This window comes from Sorex fumeus, unplaced genomic scaffold, assembly GCF_029834395.1.
Source record: "Sorex fumeus unplaced genomic scaffold, SorFum_2.1 ptg000034l, whole genome shotgun sequence".
In the NCBI taxonomy this organism is placed as follows: Eukaryota; Metazoa; Chordata; class Mammalia; order Eulipotyphla; family Soricidae; genus Sorex; species Sorex fumeus.
Window position 1 is genome coordinate 8,640,420 of NW_026606091.1, and position 22,712 is coordinate 8,663,131.

Sequence of the window (22,712 nt, forward strand, 5' to 3'; positions counted from 1 at the left end):
ATTTACGTACTGGGAGGAGTGACTTTAAATGGACTATAAGTCAAGAAGAAAGGCAGTGTGCACTAGAGAACTATTTTGAATAGTCAGCGAAAGGCAGCTGCCAAATGTCAAGAAGAGGGGGCGGGAAGAAAAACAAGGGACTTTCAAACACAAAAGTATTTCGAGGTTTAGGGAACTCTCCACATTCTAACTCCCTTGCAGGCAGTGAAAAATGTGATTGTGATGAAGAGGATGGGGGAGGGGAGATTCTGGCAGAGAGAATGAAGGATGAGGTAAGTTTGACATTGATATATAATATATTCAGGCAAGACATTTTCTTTGGTTCTTCCTTGTATAAGATGTAGGATGTACATAAATGTACCTCCTTGTATAAGACCAAAAAATAAATTAGAAGAAGAAAACAGAAGGACGCAGACATAATAATTTGTGGGTCTCTGAAATCATGGTGGAATACATGACAAGGGTTACATTTAAAAGGTGACTTATAGGGGCTGGAGCAGTAGCACAGCAGGTAGGGCATTTGCCTTGCACACAGTCAACCCGGGTTCGATTCCCAGCATCCCATATGGTCCTCTGAGCACCGCTAGGAGTGATTCCTGAGTGCGTGAGCCTGGAGTAAACCCTGTGCATCTCTGGGTGTGACCCAAAAAGAAAAAAAAAATTTAAAAAAAGGTCACTTATAGAAATTCAAGAATATTAGAAATGTTGGAACTCTTTCTAATTGTGTAAATAACTGGATCAGTTCCTGTTACCTAGAAACTGTTAGATAAAAAAGATCGCATCCATCTGTATCTTTGAGGGCATGCTTTATATTTTAGAATTCTTCCTTTGTTCCTTCTCATGCTTCTCTACTTACTGTTATCTTAGAGAACTCTGGTTATGCAGAAATCCCTCTTTGCTTGGTATCTGACTCTGGAACAATGATAGAGAAGCTTTGAAATGACAAACTGAAGCACATTAAGAATCATAAGTCATTTCTAGGACTGTAAATAAGTACCTCAATGAAAAGTGCTCTAGTCAGGACTAAAAGTAGGTAAATTATATAATACATGACCTGCTGATTATCACTAATGACAAAATGCAATTGATTCATTTACCTTAACACCGATGATGCCTCATGACAAAGTGATTTATATCCATGAAGCCTGGTCTGTGCATGCACCTCACCACAATCTATAGCAGATGCTGAATTAGCTGCCTTATTTATGTTTTCTCCACTCCAGAAGAAGCTTCCTCCCTATATTTACAGACTGTGAGGTGACCCGCAGGCAGGGGAGATTAGGCTGCTCTGCAGGGCCCAGTGCACAGGCCAGGTGAGCAGCTCTCTTCTGTGAAGACCTGGAAGGCTCTGCCAGGCCTCTTTGCGATCTGCCAAAAGGCCCCGAAAGTCAGCCTCATGCTCTTCTCAAACTCCCAGCATTTGGATTTCCCACATTGAACTCATTTCTTTGTACTTACATCCAAGTTTTTTCACCTCTAGTTATCAAGCCTCAGGGAAACAAAGAAAAACTGGAGAGTGGAGAAAGACTGAGATGGAAATGCCAGAAAGGAAGAGAGAGAGAGAGAGAGAGAGAGAGAGAGAGAGAGAGAGAGAGAGAGAGAGAGAGAGAGAGAAGAACTTATCTAACAGAGTGTGAATTAAAAAGAAAGCTTCTTTGTGCTAAAAGACATTCTGATTGCCTAATAAGAATGCAGACAAAAGAAATCAAGGTAGATCAAAGGATCATTTGCCTGTTTTATAAGGCAAATGCTACATACTTGTGGTGTTGTCTGTTTCCTTAGGTACTTCTGGTCTACTTTATCAGCTGAACAACTACAAAAGATTATATGTAGCTAACACTTACTATTTTTGCTTCTTGATATTAAAGACTCATTTTCTCACAAAGTTTGTTTTTTATTTTAGTCCACATTAAGTATTTCCCAAGTATACTCAGAGTAGTCTTAGAGCAAGTGGCATTCTACTTGCTGTTGATGCAGTTGAGGCAGAAGCTGTGGCAGTAGGTCTCTGTGTTCATTCGCAATTTCAGATTCTTCAATATTTTCATCAATGAAAATATTGAATAATAAAGCCACTCAACTCAGAGATGGAAAGTAGAAAAGTTTATTGGAAAGTAGAAGATGGAAGAACAGAGCTCCAAGTGATAAGGAACTTAGTATATAGAACTAAGTTTAAAGTAAGAGTTTTGTGCAGGCCTTTTTAAAGGTCCTTTGCATTTCTTATCAATCAAAAAGTGTTTTGCAGAGAATGCAGGAATCTACATGGTGGTTGGGCTGGTTTGAGTCTTTCTGGCCATTTTCCTCAGGTATTGTCTATTATCTTAGTCTCCCTGTGAGCCTAAACTCTGGGGCAGAATTTTATGATGAATAATGGTTAACTCACTGTTCATCAGAAAAGCCTAGAGATTTGTCTGGAGTCAAAAATGTAGGATGGGTCAGCCAAAAGTGGGACTGCTCACTGAAGCTGGCAAGGGTAATCTGAAGCTTCCTCCTTTACTACCAACTTGACATGTCAAGTTCTGTATACCTCTCACATGTATTTGAAAACTTTGAAATCACCTGGCATCTTAAAGCTCTCTGTGTGGTAAGGGTCAGAAACACTAATTTATAACAAGATAAAATGAAATAACAAGATAAAATGAAATTACTAATACCTGACTGTGCTACTCAATCAATATATGGTTTATGCTGATTTATAGTGGCTCAGGAGGAACATACTCTCAAACTATCACTCTCGTTCAAAGGTTTTTGAAGACATGTTTACAATAAAATGCAAATCTGTATATTAGATTGTAAAACGTCTGGATTTTAAGAAGGAAGCACAAAACCTTAAAGAAATGTTCACCTTGCACCCAGTTGTTTGCTATACACGTGTGTATATAGGAACCTATAAAAACCTCACATTCATTTAGCTGAAACTTATTCATTCAACCACAAATGTCACTTACACACCTGCTATATGCTGGAAGGGCTACAATAGTATTAGAAGCATGAGAAAAAGTGAAAGAAAGTTTTTTTCTTGGGGTTTACATGCTAGGAAGAGCAACGGATAAAAAACAAAACAAATAAAATGCATGCATATGTCATGTGGTAATAGTCATGGGGAAAATAGTGAAGCTAGGAAGAGGGGTGGAGACAGATATGGGCTCCCAACCAAGGATGCTGCAAGGGAGTTGCAATCTTCAGTAGGAATTGGAAGGGAGGAAGTCAGTAGTAAGATAGAATTAGAGCCAAAATCTCAAGGAGGTACCAATAGAACATCATGCAATGGTCAGGCAAAAAGGAATTGCGGGCATAGAGAAATACAAGTACAAAGACCCCAGAGATAGCTGCATTATTGACACACTTCTTGAAGAGCAAAGCAAAAATGACTGAAATAAAGGGAATTCACAGATGATTAGAGGAAATGATAAGAGCAGAGGGGTTGTGAGGAAAGAGGAAAAATGGTTTAGATGCTGCAGGATTTGGTAAGGACTTGGTGCCTTTAGTATGAGTGAGATAAAAAATGACTGGAGGACTTGGAACAGAGAACTGATCCAATTTACTTGTTTAAGGATCACTCTTGCACTGTGTTGAGAATGAACTCTATTGAGTCCAGCTACAAAAATAAGAAAGTAAGTTTGAATGCTGTTTCAGTTAGCCAGCTGGGGCACTGAAGCTTAAGCTACTGGTGTGAATGATGGAAATGAGAAGTATTTCAATCCAAACTATATTGCATTTCTTTGAATCCAAAACAGAACCGAAAGATGTACCAGTTTATGTAGCACTGTAGCACTGTAGCACTGTCCTCTTATTGTTCATCAATTTGCTCCAGCAGGCCCGTGATGTCTCCATTGTGAAACTTGTCACTGTGTTTGGTGTATCAAATATGTCATGGGTAGCTTGCCAGGCTTTGCTGTGCAGGCGGGATACTCTCAGTAGCTTGCCAGGATCTCTGAGAGGGGCGGAGGAATATGAACCACTAAGAAAAAAAGAGAAAAAAAGCTGCCATTGAAACAAAAAAACTTGAACATAATGCACCTAACTTCTTGGATTTTATACCATAGATTTAATAAATTATTTTATAGTTAGGCATATTTTATCATATATGACTCTTATTAATGTAGAAAAAGGAAAGCAAAGATTTTCTTCAAACTTCAACTTCTTTTTTTATTATTTCAGAATCAATTTCCACATTTCATCCAGGTACTTGTAAGAGCGTTTAAAAAAATAATCCACAAAATGAAGAAAATCTGTTGTCATTTAAATCAAATTTGTTAAGATAGGAGCCTGAGCTATAATTTAGGAGGTAGGGCACTTGTTCATGCAGGTTCAAGTAGGTAACATGTATGGTTCCCAAGCCTAGCCAGGAATGATTCCTGAGTGCAGAGCCAGGAATAAATCCTGAACACCACTGGGTGTGGCCCCCAAACAAACAAAAAATGACAAAAATAACCAATGCTGGCATGTATGGAGGGAAAAAGGAAGTCTCATCCACTGATGGTGGGGATGTCAACTGACTTTACCTTTTCAGAAAACAATATAGATATTTCTCAAAAAATTCAGAATTAGTCCTCCACGTGATCCAACAATTCCACTTTTGGACATCTACCCCAAGGGTTGGAATAATAGCACAGCGGGTAGGGCATTTGCCTTGCATGTGATCAACCCGGGTTTGATTCCTTCCTGCCTCTCAGAGGAAGGAATCAAGAGTATCCCGCCTGCTCAGCAGAGACTGACAAGCTTCCCGTGGAGTATTCGTTATGCCAAAACAGTAATAAGTCTCACAATGGAGACATTACTGGTGCCTACTCAAGCAAATCGAGGAACAACGGAAGGACAGTGCTACAATGCTACCCCAAAGGTTGAAAACTCTGTTTATTACAAAAAAAATAGGTTCCTATGTTCATTGTAGCACTTTTAAAAAATGTCTTATAGAAACCAAAGTGATAATATAGCAGAGAGGGCACTTGTCTTGCACTCAGTCAACTCAGATTCTATCTCTGGCACCCCATACAGTTCCTGTGCCCCACCTGGAGTGATCCCTGAGCCCAAGGCCAGGAGTAAGTCCCCAGCACTTGTGAGTATGGCCCAAATGACAATCAAAAAGTTTATAGATTATATTGTGTAAATTTTCATATTAACATGGAATATCTTTAATATGGGCTGGAGCGACAGTACAGTGGGTAGGGCATTTGCCTTGCAAGCGGCCAACATGGCCGACCCGAATTGGATTCCTCTGCCCCTCTCGGAGAGCCCGGCAAGCTACTGAGTATCTTGCCCGCACAGCAAAGCCTGGCAAGCTCCCCGTGACGTATTTGATATGCCAAACACAGTAACAAGTGTCACAATGGAGATGTTACTAGGCCCGCTCGAGCAAATCCACGAACAACGGGAGGACAGTGACAGTGACAGTGATCTTTAATATATTTTGTCAATTCAATCTTTCAGCATTTCATGTTCTCTCCATTTACTTTGATCTTTGATTTTGTTCATCAGTCTTTGTTTTTGTATACATAGCCTATGTATTTTAGTCTATGCATTTTAATTACACTTTTAAAATTTTCAGCAGCTTTTCCAAATAGTGTCTTTTTTAAATTTCCAAATGAATATTCCTGTATTTTTTTCTTTATTATTTGAGATTCTGTGATATACAATTCTATTAATGATTTCCCATGCTGTATATTCATGGTTTATTTTAATGTCATTCGAGTATATTTATAAACCTGCCAAACTATTACTTCAGAGAAATTTTGAATTTTCTGTGTAAACTATCATGTCATTTGTAGACAATAATAGTATTATATCTCCCTTTTCAATTTGTAGACTACTTATTTACTTTCATGATGTGAATGTGCTAGTGACAGTATTAAACACATTGTTGAATAAATGTGCTATGAATAGGTGTCCTTGCCTTAGTCGCAGTCTGATGGAAGAAGGAACTCAGTTTCTTACAACTAAGGGGGATTGCTTGGTTATAGGATTTTTGTTAATGCTCTTTATTCACTGAAGAAGCTCTCTTCTTGTCCAAAATTGCTGAGATATATTATCATAAATGGCTGTTGAATTCTGTCATGCTTCTTTCAGCTTCAGTTAATTTAATCAAGTGGTTGTTCTTCCTTCAACTGTTATGATGGATAACATTAATTGTTTTCAAACAAAGAGCCAGTCTTGTATTTCTGGGATAAGTTTTAGTTAGTCATGTTATATTATTCTTTATCTAAGTAACTGGATTCGATTTGTCAGTGTTTTGTTTGAGGATTCTTTTTTATATCTGTTCATTAAAGATGCCTGTGGTATCCTTTTCTTATAGCATCTTTGTGTGGTTTGGTTATGAGTGGCCTCATGCATTGAATTGAGAAATGATAGCTCTATTCTATTTCCTGGAAGAAATTGTATAAAATTGATGTCATTTTTTTTCTTTAAATGTTTGATGGCATTCACCAGTTAAATTCTCTGGGCTAGAAATTTCTCTTTTGTGTGCATAACTTTTTGAACATATGGTATATAGTTATAGTAACTATTTTAAGTGCCTTTTCTATGTTCTGTTGCCTGTTTGGTTTTTATTTTCAGTATGAGCTATACTTTTTGGTTTCTTTTTATTCCTGGTAAGGTTCATTTTTAAAAACCAACTCCAGACATTAAAATTTTTATCTTATTGGATACTAGATATTTTTGTATCCTTTTACATATTTATGACTTTCATTATGGAAGCAATTTAATTACTTGGAATCCATTTGATCCTTTGGGTCTTAAAATGTGTTAGACAGAACCAAAGCCATGTTTGACCTAGTGCTAATTATGCCCTGCAAGACATTCTGAGTACTCAATGTCCCATGAATTATTAAGTTTTCCAGTCTGGATGTGAAATAAAATACTGTTCTTGACCATATATGAGTGCAATATACTTGTTTCTTTTTTCTGGTCTTTTCCCTGGTGGAAGGTGATTTTTGCACATACTGATCACCATGGGTAAGATGCTTGATGCCTACAGATGTCTGAGATCTGTGATTTGTCACATTTCTGGTGTGCTGTCCTTTAAGCTCTAGGCAGTCCTCTTGTTTCTTTAGTCTCTTAGTTGTCTTTTCAACACAGGAACTCTACCTGGCTCTGAGTTTCTGCTTCCTGATATATGGATTTGAAAAATCTGTTAAGAAATAAACTGGGGTAATACTAAGGCTTACCTCCTCTATTCCTTCTTGGGATTACTCCAATGTGATGGGTCCAGAGTTTTTAACCTAGACGGTGGACAATAAGGACTTACCTTCTTTGTGCTACTTATAAAGCATACATCTCCACTATAACTCATAACCTGAGGGAATTTTTGAAAGGCACAAATATTCAGCTTCATTTTATTATTAGATCTATTTTAAAATTAATTACAAAGTAGCACTTTTTAAAAGATAAAGGCATATAATGAAAACCTCCTAAAGATTGGCAGACTACTTTTTAATATAGTAAACAATATTAGTAAAAGTTCTTTCAAGGGACTAGATAGATAATAAAGGGATTAAGGCTCTTATGTTGCTTATGGCTGGTCCATGTTCAATCCCCATTACCCCATATGGTTCCCCAAACCAGCCAGGAGTGGTCCTTGACTGTAGTACTAGGAGTAAGCCCTGAGGACAGCTGGGGATAGACCCAAAACAAACAAGAAAATGAATATATGTGGCAGTGTTTCCCCACATATTTTTATCTTAAGTCACTTTTAGGGACCAGCTTGTGGAACTATAGTTTTTATTTTTATTGCTGAGCTCTGGTACCTAGCATGAAACATGCTGGTACTAGGAGACATTCAAATATAATCATGATTTTACTGATTGCCTTATGACTGTCAATTGATCATTATCCTTTTAAGACCCATAGACAAACAGGTCATGACACTCCTGACCTCTCTTGCTGTATGACGCTGATGATTCAAGTTTGTACTAACCTGTGCAAATCCATATTCCTCTCTAACGAAGGAGTGGAGAGTATCCGGAAACATTTCATTTTTTCTCAGTCTACTTTTTTCCAATTCCACCCTCTTCCTCCAACTGCCTTGCAGGTTCATTACCATATATTTGTGAATGTGCAATGCACCAGCCAAAAGATAGTCTGAATGCCCCAGCATGTGGAATTTGAATAACTCACCAAAATAAGAGGGAGACTGCTTGAGCCATGTGTGGGTCAGAAAACTGCCACAAAGCATTGCAGGACCAAACAGAAAGCTTCCCTTTTACTTGCACTTTACTTGACCTGTGGATAAACAAAGACTTTCTATTTTGAGAAATCCCATTATGTTAGCTGCTTTGAATTTCTTTTGTAAACTTAAAAATCCATCTTCTTATGCAGTGCATTTAAAGCTTTGGTGAGATCAATCTAAATTTTTTTGGTTTCCTTTCTATATTTTTATGATGTGTTGTGATATATGTCACAAACTCTGAGCTCTCTAAAATTCAGCCATTTCTTCAAGGATGTATAACATTAAAAGCAGCCTGAAGGTCGTGGCATGAGTAGAATATTCAATATTGCGAAGAACTTGATAAATGAAATTTCTTAAGGGAAAGAATTGAGAGCATATGATCTTTGTGATTCATTCAACTGACTATATGGTAGGGGCCTTGAAGTGTTTAAAAGGAAAATAAAAAATAAATGCCCTTTCGATACCTGTCTTTAAGTAGATTTAGAATAAAGGGAGAATGCAATATTTACCAAACACCTCCTATATTTCAGACTATACATCTATATTATTAGTTCATATCTCTATTTAAAGAAGTGTTAGTAAATATTATTTGTTTTAAAAAATAAGGAAATTTAGGATCAAAGAAGTTGAGGAAATTCTGAGATTTATTACTTATCATCTAAGGTTCAGAGAAATTGCCTGCTTTGAGATTCTCATTATTTAAATCTTCCAAGATAAGATAATGTATAATACTAAAAAATGTAAAAAACAGAGAAACTCACAGAAATTTTGAATGTGTTAATGTGTTTTTTAATTCCTGATTTTTTCTTGTTTTCTGGAATGCCCTTTTTCCTTTGATCTCAGGCTATTCATATTTATCAGAAGTTTTGCTTTGATGCAGAATGGAGAATATACCATTTTTTGTTGTTTTTATTACAAGTTTTGTGTGAAGAAGCAAGCAGCGTAATGTTGATGGAAATAAAATTCATCTGTACCATAAAATATAAGATTATGGTCATAAATGACATTCTAAATAAGAATGCTTGTGATGTTTGGTATGTCTGTAATGTACCATTCATTTCATTAAACTGTAGTTCTTGTGACTGTAATTGAGATTAATTTCAATGGAAATTAATCTCAATTATAGAATACTGTGAGAAGTAATCCATTTTTAAATGATCTGCAATGCAGTCTGGTTTTTTTTCTTTTAAACAGAGAAGGCAATTGTTAAGAAATATATATATATATAACCATCTAGGGAACACTCACTAGTATTAGGTGTTAATAATGTGCAGGATATTGAAGGACTGCAAGGCAAGATTTCTGTCCTTGAGGGTTTAAAGAATACAAACACATATATTTCCACCTCCTTTATCTATCCTGCTCATCAAAGATACTCTTCCAGAGAGAATTTCAGGTTTTAGTATGTCATCTTTTGAACATTAGAATTTATTTTCCTTTAATAATCCAGCTTACTCTCATCCACAGATATTTGGGGGTATAGGACAAAGTTTTAAAATCAGAAATTAAAGAATGTAAATTCATTTTTTAACATATCAAAATGCATAATTTGAAAGGCAAAATCTTTCTTGAATTCACTGATAATTGCATTATTTTTTAAGCATGTTTTATCTGAGGGTAAAGGGAAATTTTGATTCCCAAACATTTGGATGACATTTCAAACACTTTTTAAAAGACTGTCATAGAGGGCAGTATATTGGAGTCATTCAATATTTTTGTGTTTTGTGGGGTAATTTCATTATTATGTGCTTTTAAGACTTCATTTTGTTTCTCTCTAGTGGAAGATACCGTGGTGGCTATTCCCTATGGAAGTAGACATATTCGCCTAGTCTTAAAAGGACCAGATCACTTGTGTAAGTAAACTGAATTGTTTTTTTCTTCAGGGTTTGAGAATTGTCATTATCATTTACTTTTGTTCTCAGAAGAGATTAAAAATACTAAAGTACAAATCTTTCAACTCTATCATAACATGATATTTTGGATGCTTCTGTTTATATTTGGGTTGCCTCATGAGATAGCAGAAACCTCTGTAGTAATTATCTCTCACCACAGCCATCTGAGAAAAATACAAAATAGGTGCTCGTGATAGATTGTTCATAAGTTAAGAACATGTTTCTTCTTTTATAAATAAATTTCTCATTTCTCTCTTCTTCACTCAATCATTTTCTTGCCTCACCTCTCCTTTTTTACTTCTCTCTTTATCTTTTGTTTTGGGGTTATACCTGACTATGTTTAGGGTTTGCTACTAGTTCTGTGTTCAGAGACTACTGCTGGCAATGCTCAAGGACCATCAGCAGTGCCAGAATAGAACTGAGATTAGCCATGTGCAAGGCACTTTACTGTCTGTCCAGCTGCCTTTCTTCCTTCTTTAAATCCTACTCTCTTTCTTCTGTTCTACCCATCACCCACACTCTTGTTTTCTCTAACTTTATCAATTCAGGAGACAAACAATAGACTACTTAACACTTATTTAGAGCAATTACATATGTTCTAAATAAATATCCTGTGTATTAAGATTATACAAGACTCTGATATCTTGTAAACAGCTACTGGAATTCATAATTGAGGAGTATCCTATGCCTCAAAGATCAAATGGTAGCATGGCAGCACCATTTTTTGTGCAAAAATCTATCTTCAGTCATGTCAAGGCAATAGTATATATCCACATTGTTTTCTTTTTCTAGCACTATTTAGTGCTGTTTCTATGTAGCCTTGTAAATTACTAGCATGAAATTATAGACTATCAACAATGGGCAAGAGGAGAGGATATGCTTGTCTTCTCTGTAAAATTCCATTTCACTGGATGATTACACTTCAGTTAGTCCCTTGAGGGTTTGCGATCTTCCCCACTGTGATTATTCCTGGGATCCTGAGGAGCCATCTATCATCTTCTGCACTTTCTCCTCTCCCACACACATGCCTAGGAAACCAATTTAGGTAGCAAGCATTATCTTTTGGCAAGTGGATTGTGAATGAAATCATCCTAGAAAGACAAACAAGAGGAAGACAAATTGGAGTCTATAAAAGTTCAGATAGCCTACTAGAGTCTTCATAAAAATAAAAATAGATTTCATGGGAGAGGTGGGATTTGAAAGGTCATGTGTAGTAAAGCTTGAAGTAAGGTATAGTTTAGGCAGAGTCAAGCAGTGTGGGCAAGTCTCTTCATATGGATCAAAGTTCTTTCCCATTCCTGAAATGTCTCCAAAATAGTATTCATATGTCAGACAATGATGTATGTGGTACACTATTACCATTCACATGATTTGTTTTTTCCCTTGTCAATTGAACAGAGGTAACTGCTGGTGTAACAACTCTTCTCAAGAACAGTATTTTTCTCCATAGTGATAGGCTAAAATAAAACATATAATGCAAAGATTTTTCACTAAATGGAGGACTGAACCTTCTATGTAGAAGGAAAATATAACCCAAAGGAATATAATTAAAGGAAAAATTCTATTTGATAAATGCCTTTGCCTCTCAGACTATGGGAGGTATTCCTAATTGTGCAAACATTTTAAATCAGGAGAATTGGCCTCGTTTGGTTTAATTGACCTTGTTTCATTTAATTGTGCCAAGGATTTGATAGATAAAACTGCAAATTGTAATCAGCCTATTTCTTGCAACTGGCCTACTATTGATAACATATGTGTAACTAAGAAAATTTTTGTTTTGATTTTATATATAAAATATAATTTAGAAAAATTAGTGTGTAAGTAAATTTTACTATTTCTCTTGCTGTCCTTTTCCCTTCCTGCTCAGAAGCTGGTCTACTTTGTAACTTAGTATTTTGAGGCAACCCAGAACATAACCTGACAATCTGGTTTAGGCCTCACTCATTTTTATAGTCAGAAGTACTTTGAGAGGAGAGCTAGAAGACCTAGGGATAAATTTCAAATCAGATGATCAATTAGTTTAGTGTATGGGCTGCCAAAGTGAGCACAAGATGATCAATTAGTTTAAGCACCAGAACTTTTCCAGAACTAATTTATGTCTTGTAGATATTACCATGGGCTGGAGCGATAGCACAGCGGGTAGGGTGTTTGCCTTGTATGTGGCCAGGTCAGCCAACCTGGGTTCGATTCCTCCACCCCTCACAGAGAGCCCAGCAAGCTACCTAGAGTATCTCGCCCACACAGCAAAGCCTGGCAAGCTCCCCATGGCATATTTGATATGCCAAACACAGTAACAGCAAGTCTCACAATTGAGACATTACTGGGCCCGCTCGAGCAAATCGATGAACAATGGGAGGACAGTGCTACAGTGCTACAGATATTGCCACAAATTAGTGTAATTGCCTGTAAGGCATTTCAAAGAAGGAAGGTTAGAGTAAGAAGATTCAGCCCTTTACATCTAGTCCTTTGAATGATAACAACTGTGGTTCTCTCACAGACCAATATTCCTTCCATGTGTCAGATACTTCTGTGAGGTCCTCACTGTACTGAGGTGTGGAAAGACAGCCTGACCTTCCCCTAAGCAAGGACTACACAGACTTCAACTGAGAATTTCAAGCTTCTACTTGAGCACCTGTATTTTCTGCTTGTCCGTGTTCCTTATTATAGTTAACTTGGAGTAGGAAACATGTAGCATTATTTAGTTAAAATATTTTAGGTACTTTCATATGTCCAGAGTCCTTTAAAAAATGCCCTTAACTCTAGAATTCCAGTCTTTAGAAGATATGAGATTTTTATAGCTATATATAATATATATGTATACACATATATAAAAACATGTATATGTTATATATGTATCTGTGTTATATATATTTATGTAATATATATATATATATATTTGTGACATTCAGGTGAAGTCTTTGTAATGTAAAATATGGGGTTGTCATTCAGCAGTATAGTGCATGCCTCACATGCATGAAGCTCTGGTTCAATACCTGCCCCCTCCCACATACAAATAACCATGTAAGAAGGAAGTTATTGTGACTAAGTTTAAGGTAGAAGACTGAGTTCTACCAAAGCACTCCATTTTTTTCAGCTGAAAAAGCTGCTGCCCAAACCAACGGTTCTTATGAATGTTTTGGAAATTGTTGTTACTCGATCTAGCTCCCTTCATGAAAAGAGAAATAAATCTCCATTAACTCTGGCTTGCATGAGATTTAATCTTCTCTGAAATACACACCCAACTTACCCCCATCTGCAGGATTCCCAGATTTCCTACAACAAAAGGACTCCAAAAATATTGTCATTGGCCAAATATAGAATGGAATTCTTTGGGAATCAAGAAGTTCTTTATGTTTTAAGCAAGTACAAAATAAAATTTGGGGCCAGAGAGATATGATGGGGATTAAGCATTTGACTTTCATCCCACTGATCCTTATTTGAATCTTCGGTTCCACATATGGTTCCTTCACCAAGCGTCACTCCTAAGTACAGTCAGCAATAACCTCTGAACACCTTTAGATCTGACAATAAAACAAAGCAGAAATATAATATGTGTGCACGATACCGAATTTAGAACTAGAAAAGTCTTTTAATATGAGAACTAAAAAGCGGAATTATTCTGTCTTTAAATAACTATACTTTCTACATTTGAATACTAGCAAATGTTCACTAAGTAACCAGATAGTATGAATAAAGAGCAGGTAATACATAAATGCAAAGTTAATGTAAAAATCATAATAATGCTAAGAAAACTCAGAAATGATCTCCTGATTCTCAGAGAATAAAATAAAAACTGAATAGTCTAAACCTATAGTTTTCAGCCACTGGTACCCATCTGTAGATGTGAAAGGGTTGAAAATCACTCTTCTTCATTGAGGATGATAAGATATGCATGCAAGATATTTTAGTCAGAATAGAGTTCTTGGAGTTCCCAGATTATATCACCTAAGTTGTAAGTTTTTTGATGATATTTTCAGATGCAATTATTTTAAAACTCATTAGCCAAGCTTTGAAACACTTTTATCTGTTCCTGAAACATCTCTGTGATCCAGGAGTGTTTGTATTTGTTTATGTCAGTCATGTAAAGAATGATGCTTCTCCCTTACATAGCTCTAGATTTTGTTGCATGAAATGTGCTTGTAAGTGGTCTGTTGTAGCCCTGGGAATATCTTTCTCTGCTCTTCATGTGTTTGATTATGTAGATCTGGAAACCAAAACCCTCCAGGGGGCTAAGGGTGAAAACAGTCTCAGTTCCACGGGCACTTTTCTTGTGGACAATTCTAGTGTGGAGTTCCAGAAATTTCCAGACAAAGAGATACTGAGAATGACTGGACCACTCACAGCAGATTTCATTGTCAAGGTAAGCCCATATGGATTGAAAAAAAATGTTCCCCCTTTCTTTCAAGCTACATCCAAACTGATATTATTTATAACCTGAAGAGAGAGGAATGTTAAGTTTGACATAGATTTAGAAAGTCTGTTATTCAGAAAATGTTTAATTCAAGGGTGTTGAACTATATCCTGGACTTTGTAAGAACATAAAACATTCTTAAGGTCTAGGAAAATCCTTCTGTGAATATTTATATAATGCACATATATTATGTGTATTTGTAGACATACTGTATACCCCACTCAAAAAGTCCACTTATCAGTGCTTGGGGAATATAAACTGTTTTAAGAACAAAATACAGCCATTGACTCATATAGGTGTCTTTAGTCAAAGGGAATGATAAACTAATGATCCATAGTTTTGGTCATGCTTCCAATTACAAGTTCAGTTTTCTCTTGTACTAGCAACAAGACTAAGATGTTTCCTACTATCAGAGCTGCCCTATTCTTCAAGGTAATATAAAACACATTGCTGGAAGTAGCATACACGTTTTGTAGGGAAAAAATGTACACAATAGAAGAACATTTGGGAATCAAAATAAAATAAAGTATATTTTTCCTCAGTAGGTCAGGAGGACATGAAGGATTTCAACTGTAAAGCTGTAAAACTTGTAATATGTCCAGGACTCCATAAATTTTTCATCACAGGACCTTGAGCCAGAGGACATTTGATTTAAGCTTGATGGCCCAATGGCAGCTGGAAGTAAGAATGCTTATAAAAAAATATGATAGGCAGTGAGGTTGGGTGGAAGAAGGGTTCCAGAGTACCTTCCTCTGTCTCCAGCTACTTAGTAGCTCTTTTTAATCCAGTACAGATGACAATCACATGAATGTGAAACAGAAGCTACAGTCAAGGAGAACACACATAGAAATGATGCTAGAGGTAGTTAAATAATTTTGTTTAAACAGGCAGATACAGGGGCTGATGAAATATTACAGCTGATAGGGCTCTAGCATTGCACAAGTTCAACCTGGGTTTGATCCCCAGCATACATATGGTCCCCCTGAATGCAGAGCCAGGAATAAGCCCTGAATCCTTTCAGTTGAGGCCCCCAAAACAAAACAAAATTATAGTACCCCAAATGAATAGAATGTTAAAAAATATGGTATGTCTTTTTGAAACCCCTAAAATACTACTTAAAAAACCATTTATGTTAATTTTCTTAATGGCTTTCGAAGAGTTAATTTTTATTTATATTTTTAAATGTAGGAGTAGCACTGTAGCACTGTCCTGTAACACTGTCCTCCCATTGTTCATCGATTTGCCCAAGTGGGCACCAGTAACGTCTCCATTGTGAGACTTTTTTTCTGTTTTTGGCATATCGAATACTCCATGGGGAGCTTGCCAGGCTCTGCCGTGGAGGCGGGATACTCTCTGTAGCTTGCCAGCTTCTCCAAGAGGGACGAAGGAATCGAACCCTGGTTGGCCGTGTGCGAGGCAACTGCCCTACCCGCTGTGCTATCGCTCTGACAGAAATGTAGGAGCACTGCTATTTACTCAGTCATTGATTAAGGGTTAATTTTTCAGTAATGTTTTTCCTACTTGAACAGTTTACAGCATATTCAATGCACTTCATCTGTCTAGCTTCCTTCTGCACATCACCACTTAGATGTTCCATTAGCAAATACAATTCAATATGTCAAAACTAAATTTGTTTATACCTGAAAATCATTTTATCTTTCTTCGTTTTTGTCATATAGGATAATACACAATCAGCCCAGTCAGAAATTTCAGAGTTATGCCAATTTCCCATTTTCTATACACTCCTAATCAAGGCTATTTCTTCTCCATCCTACTACCACAATTTTGAAGTTTACACCTTCACATGTTCTCATTTCAAGTATTTCTACAAATTCTTAATAATCTTTATAGCTTCTGATCCCTTTGTTAAGCTGCCTCCAAATTATTCTTCAACAACTCTAGTTCTTCTCTTTTTAATCTTTCTTAGCCCTCACTTTTACTCCTTCTTTATTCTTGATAATATGGATTTTCTTTCTAACTACACCTTTGACTTTTTTCTATGTTGATTCACATATAGCACAGTGAATAGAGTGTTTGCCTTGCACGCGGCCTGGGTTTGATTCCTCCGCCCCTTTCAAAGAGCCCAGCAAGCTACCCAGAGTATATAGAAGAAAAACATATTCTTAGAAGCAACACAGAATACTGAAGAGAGTTCTGGTCCAAAAGTAAAGAGATGTGATTTTGATCTGACTTATCCACATGAGCTCAAACTTTTCAAGGATGAGGCTGCTTTCCTGCAGGTAGAATGAAGAAGTCAGCATCTGTCATTTTTCAGCAATTGCGATGCAGCAGAATTTTCTAATTGATCCTGTCCTATGTTAGTATTTACTTTAGGACCAGAACTCTCTTCAGTATTCTGTGTTGCTTCTAAGAATATGTTTTTCTTCTATATATAAATGCACAGATTTGATTAAAATGGAGTTTGGGGTCAAAGGGATACTATAGGGGTTAAGGCGCTTGTTTTGCATCTAGCCAACACCGATCACATATGGTCCCCCTGAGCACTGCCAGGAGTGATCCATGAGGACTGCCAGGTGTTTCTCTAAATCTCTAAATAAATTAATCAATTAATAAAATATCACAGGAAGAATCCAGAGAGATTGTATGAGGTTTAAGGTGCTAGGTTTTCATGTGTCTGACTCCAGTTCACACCCCTGTGCCACATATGACTTTCTTTGATCCAGTTCAGGGCCAGGAGTGATCCCTGAACATAGAGGAGTTGCCCGTGAACACTGCCAAGTACTGCAGTAAGCCTCGCAAACAGACACATATATATGTAAAGTTTAATATCATCCTTGTTCTATTATAGAGCATATATTTTTAAATTATTTTACTTGCACTTAAAATAAATCAGATATTTAGAAATATGTAGAAAAATGAAATTACCTTTCTCCCAGTGACTTTTCTTTTTTTCAGCATTTGCAAGGAAGCAGATAAAATGAAAAAAACATACTTAATATTTATCACCTTTCATGATTTAGGTGCTTAGAAATTATGAGCTGGAAATCATTTTCAGTATCATTCAAATTATATATTGCCATTTGTTCCAAATAATGTTTAGAAGCTTGCTTTCCTGGCTATCATAAAAATTGGACTAGATTCCAAAAGGGGTGAAGTCTGAGTTGAAAAAGTTGGGACTAAATTCTCTTATTGCTTCCTAAGTGAGCATTTCTTCCAAATATTTTAAGTCAATAAATTATTTTTAGTAACATTTGTTATCTGTAGTCGTATATATGCCAAAAACAGTAACAACAAGTCTCACAATGGAGATGTTACTGGTGCCTGCTCGAGCAAATCGATGAACAATGGAAGGACAATGCCACTAGTAAATAGTGATAGAAAGGATAAACTCTCTAGAGTTTGATGTATTTTTCTAATTCTAGGATTTGTGACCATTGTCTTACCTCCTTGAACCTGTTTCTTCATTTGTAAAGTGAACATAAAATGTCTCCCATATAATCCTTGTGTGTGAGATAGTACATATAAAAGAAAATAGAAAAATTTTTCATCTCTTTCATCTCTTTAAAATGTTTTAACTTTCAACAATACCCTGCCTTAAAAAAAGACAGAAAACTGTTTCTCTAACAATGGTTAAAGGCTGACAAATTTACAAGTGGTACATCTAGGGACGTGTTGGCAGGTACAAATATTAAGACAAATGCGTGTGAGAGAAGATTGGCTGTGACACCTGGCATCATTAATTTCTAGAGGAGTTGACCTGTTGGTTTCCTGAATATCCTCTTAGTATCCTCTTCCCCTCTTACCATGCTATCTGCATCTCCTCTAATATTGCAGACTAATGAAAGATAATAATGACCTTTCCAGATAGAAAAAAGTTTTTTTCAGTCATATTCCATCCTTTATTATCATTTTCATCTATGTGCTACTTAGAAAAATCAGCAGCAGTATATGTTGTAGTTTGTTCCCTTTTGAAAAATGGAAGGGGAAAGTTTTATTATAGAAAAACGTGATTGATAAGTAATCCACCAAAATAACAAAAAGGCATAAGATAATAAGCAATAAACATTCTCAGAACTAAGAACACTGACTTATAGTTCATACCCTGGTAACTAGAGAACAGTGATTTCCTACAGAGGATAATTTGCTAAATGCAGTATATTTTTCTAGTCAAGGATTTGGTTAGAAAGTTTGGCTTCATCCCAATTGTTGCCTAAGTAGCACGTTGGAAGTACTTAGGGGACGGACTAGAAAGTTTGTGATTTCCATTTGTTTCAGTTAGGATATTAGGCAGAGATAATCCCTTCATATTTCTTTCTGGACAGCCTTGAGCTAGACATAATTCAGCACCCCCAAAATTTTTATGAGGTGAAATAATAAGAGGCACTCCTGAAAAAAATCACCATGTAAATATATGAGAATTCACCTTATAAAGTTTATGGAACTTTCATTTATACCTTTCTTTCATACACTGTTCAATGCAGAGGAAAGGTTGGCAATTTTATGTGGTATTGCCCTTCTCTTTGCTTATAATGTTATTTAGGGGATATCATTTTCAGATAAAAATTCTGAAATATTTATGTAATTTAGTACTAAAAGAAAATGGACAGATAACAAGTACTACTGATACTCCCCACAGGCTAGTATGATTAAGAAAGTCTTTGTAAGCTTTTGGCAAGCTGTAAATCTTGGGTGTAATTGACATAATCAAATGATTTTCTATTGGAGGTTCAGTTTTATCACGTATTCAATCTCGGTTTGATTTCCGTCTGTTACTGGGCATATTTCTAGATGGCCTTCCCATGCTCTTCAATTTGTGCTCAGACAAAGGGAAAATCACTATTAGTTCTGAAGTATTTAAATTAAATGTAGAATTTAAATTGATTGTAAGAATTTAAGTTAACTGTGAAAAATTTAAATTTACTGAAGGAAAGGTAAATAAATGCCAATTCATTTTTCTATTCAATTTATAAAGATAACAATGCCCCCTATAACTCCACCCCTTTATGCTGATAGAAAAAGACTTTAGAAATGAGCTGATTAGAATACAATGTATTTCTTAAGTCCCCACATTGTTTCACCATCTGCATAGCCAGATTTAAGATAGTCAGGTGGGAAAAAATGTGATGTAGATACAGCCAATATAACCTGATTCAGCTATTTAAAAACATGAAATATTATTTTTGTGACACCATGAAAATACTGAAGCAATTATGCTATGTGGAGTAAGTTAGAAAGTGAAAAACAATTATCAGAGGATTTTTCTCATATGTAGACTATTAAAGAAAGTGGTCATAAAACACAATCAAAGTAACCCATAGACTCTGTGAAAAATATGTTAGTTACCAAGGGAAAAGAGAATGAATGTAGGAGGAAATGGTAGAAGGGGTCACTTTGATAGTGGGAATGACAATAGAATTTTGGTGCTAGTTCAGGGAGGTATGCACACTTACCAAACTGTGAAGCTGTACTTCTTCTTGTAATTTATATAGTATTATATACCAATGGGCGAGCAACACAATTTTATTCTAAAAGTGTAATGTCAAAAAAGCAGCTTTGCACCTTTCTCTAAGAACCAAAAGTCTGCTCAGTCTGGTTCTCCCAGCTACACTCTGGTCAATAACTATTTCCCACTCTGATCTTAGCATCGACATCTGTCTAGTAGATTCAGGTCTACTCCAATTCCTAGAAGCGCCTTCCTGATACATTTTTCCCTTTTCTTTGTTTTTTGTCAGTGTAGGGCTTGGCTGGAGTGATAGCATAGCAGGTAGGGTGTTTGCCTTGTACGCGGCTGACCAAGGTTCGATTCCTCCCTCCCTCTTGGAGAGCCCAAGCTACTGAGAGTATCCTGCCAGCACAGCAAGGCCTGGCAAGCTACCTGTGGCATATTTGATATGCCAAAAACAGTAAGAACAAGTCTCACAATGAAGACATTACTGGTGCCCATTCGAGCAAAATCGAAGAACAACGGGAGGACAGTGCTACAGTGCTCTGTTTTTTAATTCAACATAATTTCTTCGAGATAGACATCTAAACTCTGCTGTCCCAATCAAGGAGCACGGCAAACTTTAATGATTACCAGCATCTCTCATGCAACCTTGATCCAGGGGTCTATTCTGAACTTCAGTGACTTCTAATATTGGGATCTGGACTGAAATTCTAGGAGAACTAGAAAACTCTGTAAACAGTATAAAAGTAAAGTCTGTTAATAAATTCTAAAACTATTTTAATCGATATTCCTGAATAATCAGGTATTTTAAGCAATGGAATGATTGCATGGAATGATTTGGTTCTATAAGTCTACCTAGAGAGTCTTAAAAAACATGATATTTCTGGATGAGAGTAGTTTTATTAACAATATAATTTATTTCCACAAATTTTATCAACATTTGGTATGAATAATTAATAACAGCTTTAAGAAAACTGGCAGAAAAATAGTTTTAAAATGACAACTATCCAAAGAATTTGTCACAATAGTGGTTTGCAGTTTCAAAATTACTTAAAAGAATCACAATTAGTATATAATTCACTTATGTATTCAATCAAACATTAATTTATTAAAAAATTTATTAGCCTCCTACTGGCTATTGCCAAACATTTTTAATGATGATGAAGAAAGAGTGGTGGTGAAGATATATAGAGACAGCTTTTATCCAATGCATAGAATAGCTGGGGAGACATAACCATAGATGTTATATTAATAAGTATTTGTAAACATCTAGTTGTTATAAGTAAGCCACTATTGCTATGTACTTTCGAATCTTTAACAAAGCAGTGAGAAATGTTTTTAGTTTTTTGAGTATTAGTTATCACCAACACCCCCAGAACAACCCCAAATTGAGTGTAATAGACTAAGGCATTTAATAAACAGGCTCATCTGTTTTCTATTTTATTCCATCTCGGCAAGTGTACTGATTTATTTCCATAGTTTCCAAGCCCTGACATCCCTGCCTGCCTTGCGTTTAGCCTAAGCAGGACATGGAACCCTATTAAGAGGTCCCTGCTCAGTTTCACAGAAGAGGAGCTGCCCACAGCTTCCTTCATTCACCTCCCCAAGGTCAGAGCATCTGCAGTCAAGTCAGGTGGAGGGAATCCTGATGTCATCTCCACTCCTGGTTTATCTGGAGGAAACATTTCTATATTAGAAAGAGAAATGGGCCTAGTTGTAGAACATTCAGAAATGTTCAAATCACCTTTAATCCTACTGAAAGGAAAAAGATAGGTATGATATTTTGTAGAATGTTATAGGGAGAGCCTCTGAGTACTTGATATTTTTTGTATGTTTGTAATTTCTGCTTGATTCCTTTGAATTTTACATGAATTTAACTCTCAGTCTGACCCATATATATACTATACTACTTTATTGTAATAGTGTGTCCATTTGAAATGGAAAATGATGTTTTTATCTTTTTCTTTACTTTTAATGTGGAAAGACATTATATTGAGTTAGAAACCATAAATTGTTGCAATTATAGGAAGTCAAGCTTGAGTCAGAGCATTCTTTTTTTCTTATTAAATTAAGGAAACAAATTGTAATATGCCAGTCCTCCAAACAAAATTTTAAACTATCAAACAGAAGCTTTCAACCTAAGATTAAGAACTAGAACCTTATGTATGAGGATTTAGATTGTATGACTCTCAGAACTAAAAGTTAAAGTTTTGAGAAAGTGAAATTAATAAAATCAGGGAACTATGAAACATAAAGCTTGTCTCTGTAAGCAACATTTCAGCACCTAGAAATGTTGCTATTTGTGACAATGTGTATGAATCTTGGGGGTGGGGGGCGGAGGATTGTGCCAAGTGAAATAAATCACAGAGGGAAAAAAAGCAAATTCTGTATGGTCTCATTTATATGTAGCATCTAAAAAGCAAAATAAACACCAGATTCAATGACATAGAGAACAGATTGGTAGTTCACTGAGGCAAAGATGAGAGGATATGGATGTGCCGAACAATGGAGGGGGTCAGAAGATAGACAATTTCAGTTCTAAGATAAAGGGGTCATGGGATGACATTGATGGACAGTGTGGAATTAGAACTTTATATACGTGAAATTAACAGTACTATAAATCATGGTGCCTCAAACCAAAAATCTAAAATTAAAGAGGTCATATCAATGTAATAGGTAGCATGGTGATTGCAGTTTATAATTGCATATTTGAAATAAGTAAGAGAATGAATCTTAAAATTTCTCATTTAAAGGAAACTATTAGGAGGGGTTGGGTTTTGGTTTGGGGCCACACCCAGTAGTGCTCATGGGTTACTCTTGGTGATTGTCAGGGAACCATGT

The 22,712-nt window shown here is 36.1% G+C and overlaps 1 protein-coding gene across 2 annotated transcripts in view; it reads left to right on the plus strand.

Moving 5' to 3' along the window:
• The window catches only part of ADAMTSL1 (ADAMTS like 1), a 454,178-nt gene that overhangs the window by 170,047 nt on the left and 261,419 nt on the right, over nucleotides 1-22,712 (plus strand). For both annotated transcript variants that reach the window (XM_056117099.1, XM_056117100.1), the window contains exons 6-7: nucleotides 9,940-10,014; nucleotides 14,256-14,413. In XM_056117099.1, the coding sequence (XP_055973074.1) occupies nucleotides 9,940-10,014; nucleotides 14,256-14,413 (233 nt within the window). The remainder of the gene's footprint in view (nucleotides 1-9,939; nucleotides 10,015-14,255; nucleotides 14,414-22,712) is intronic.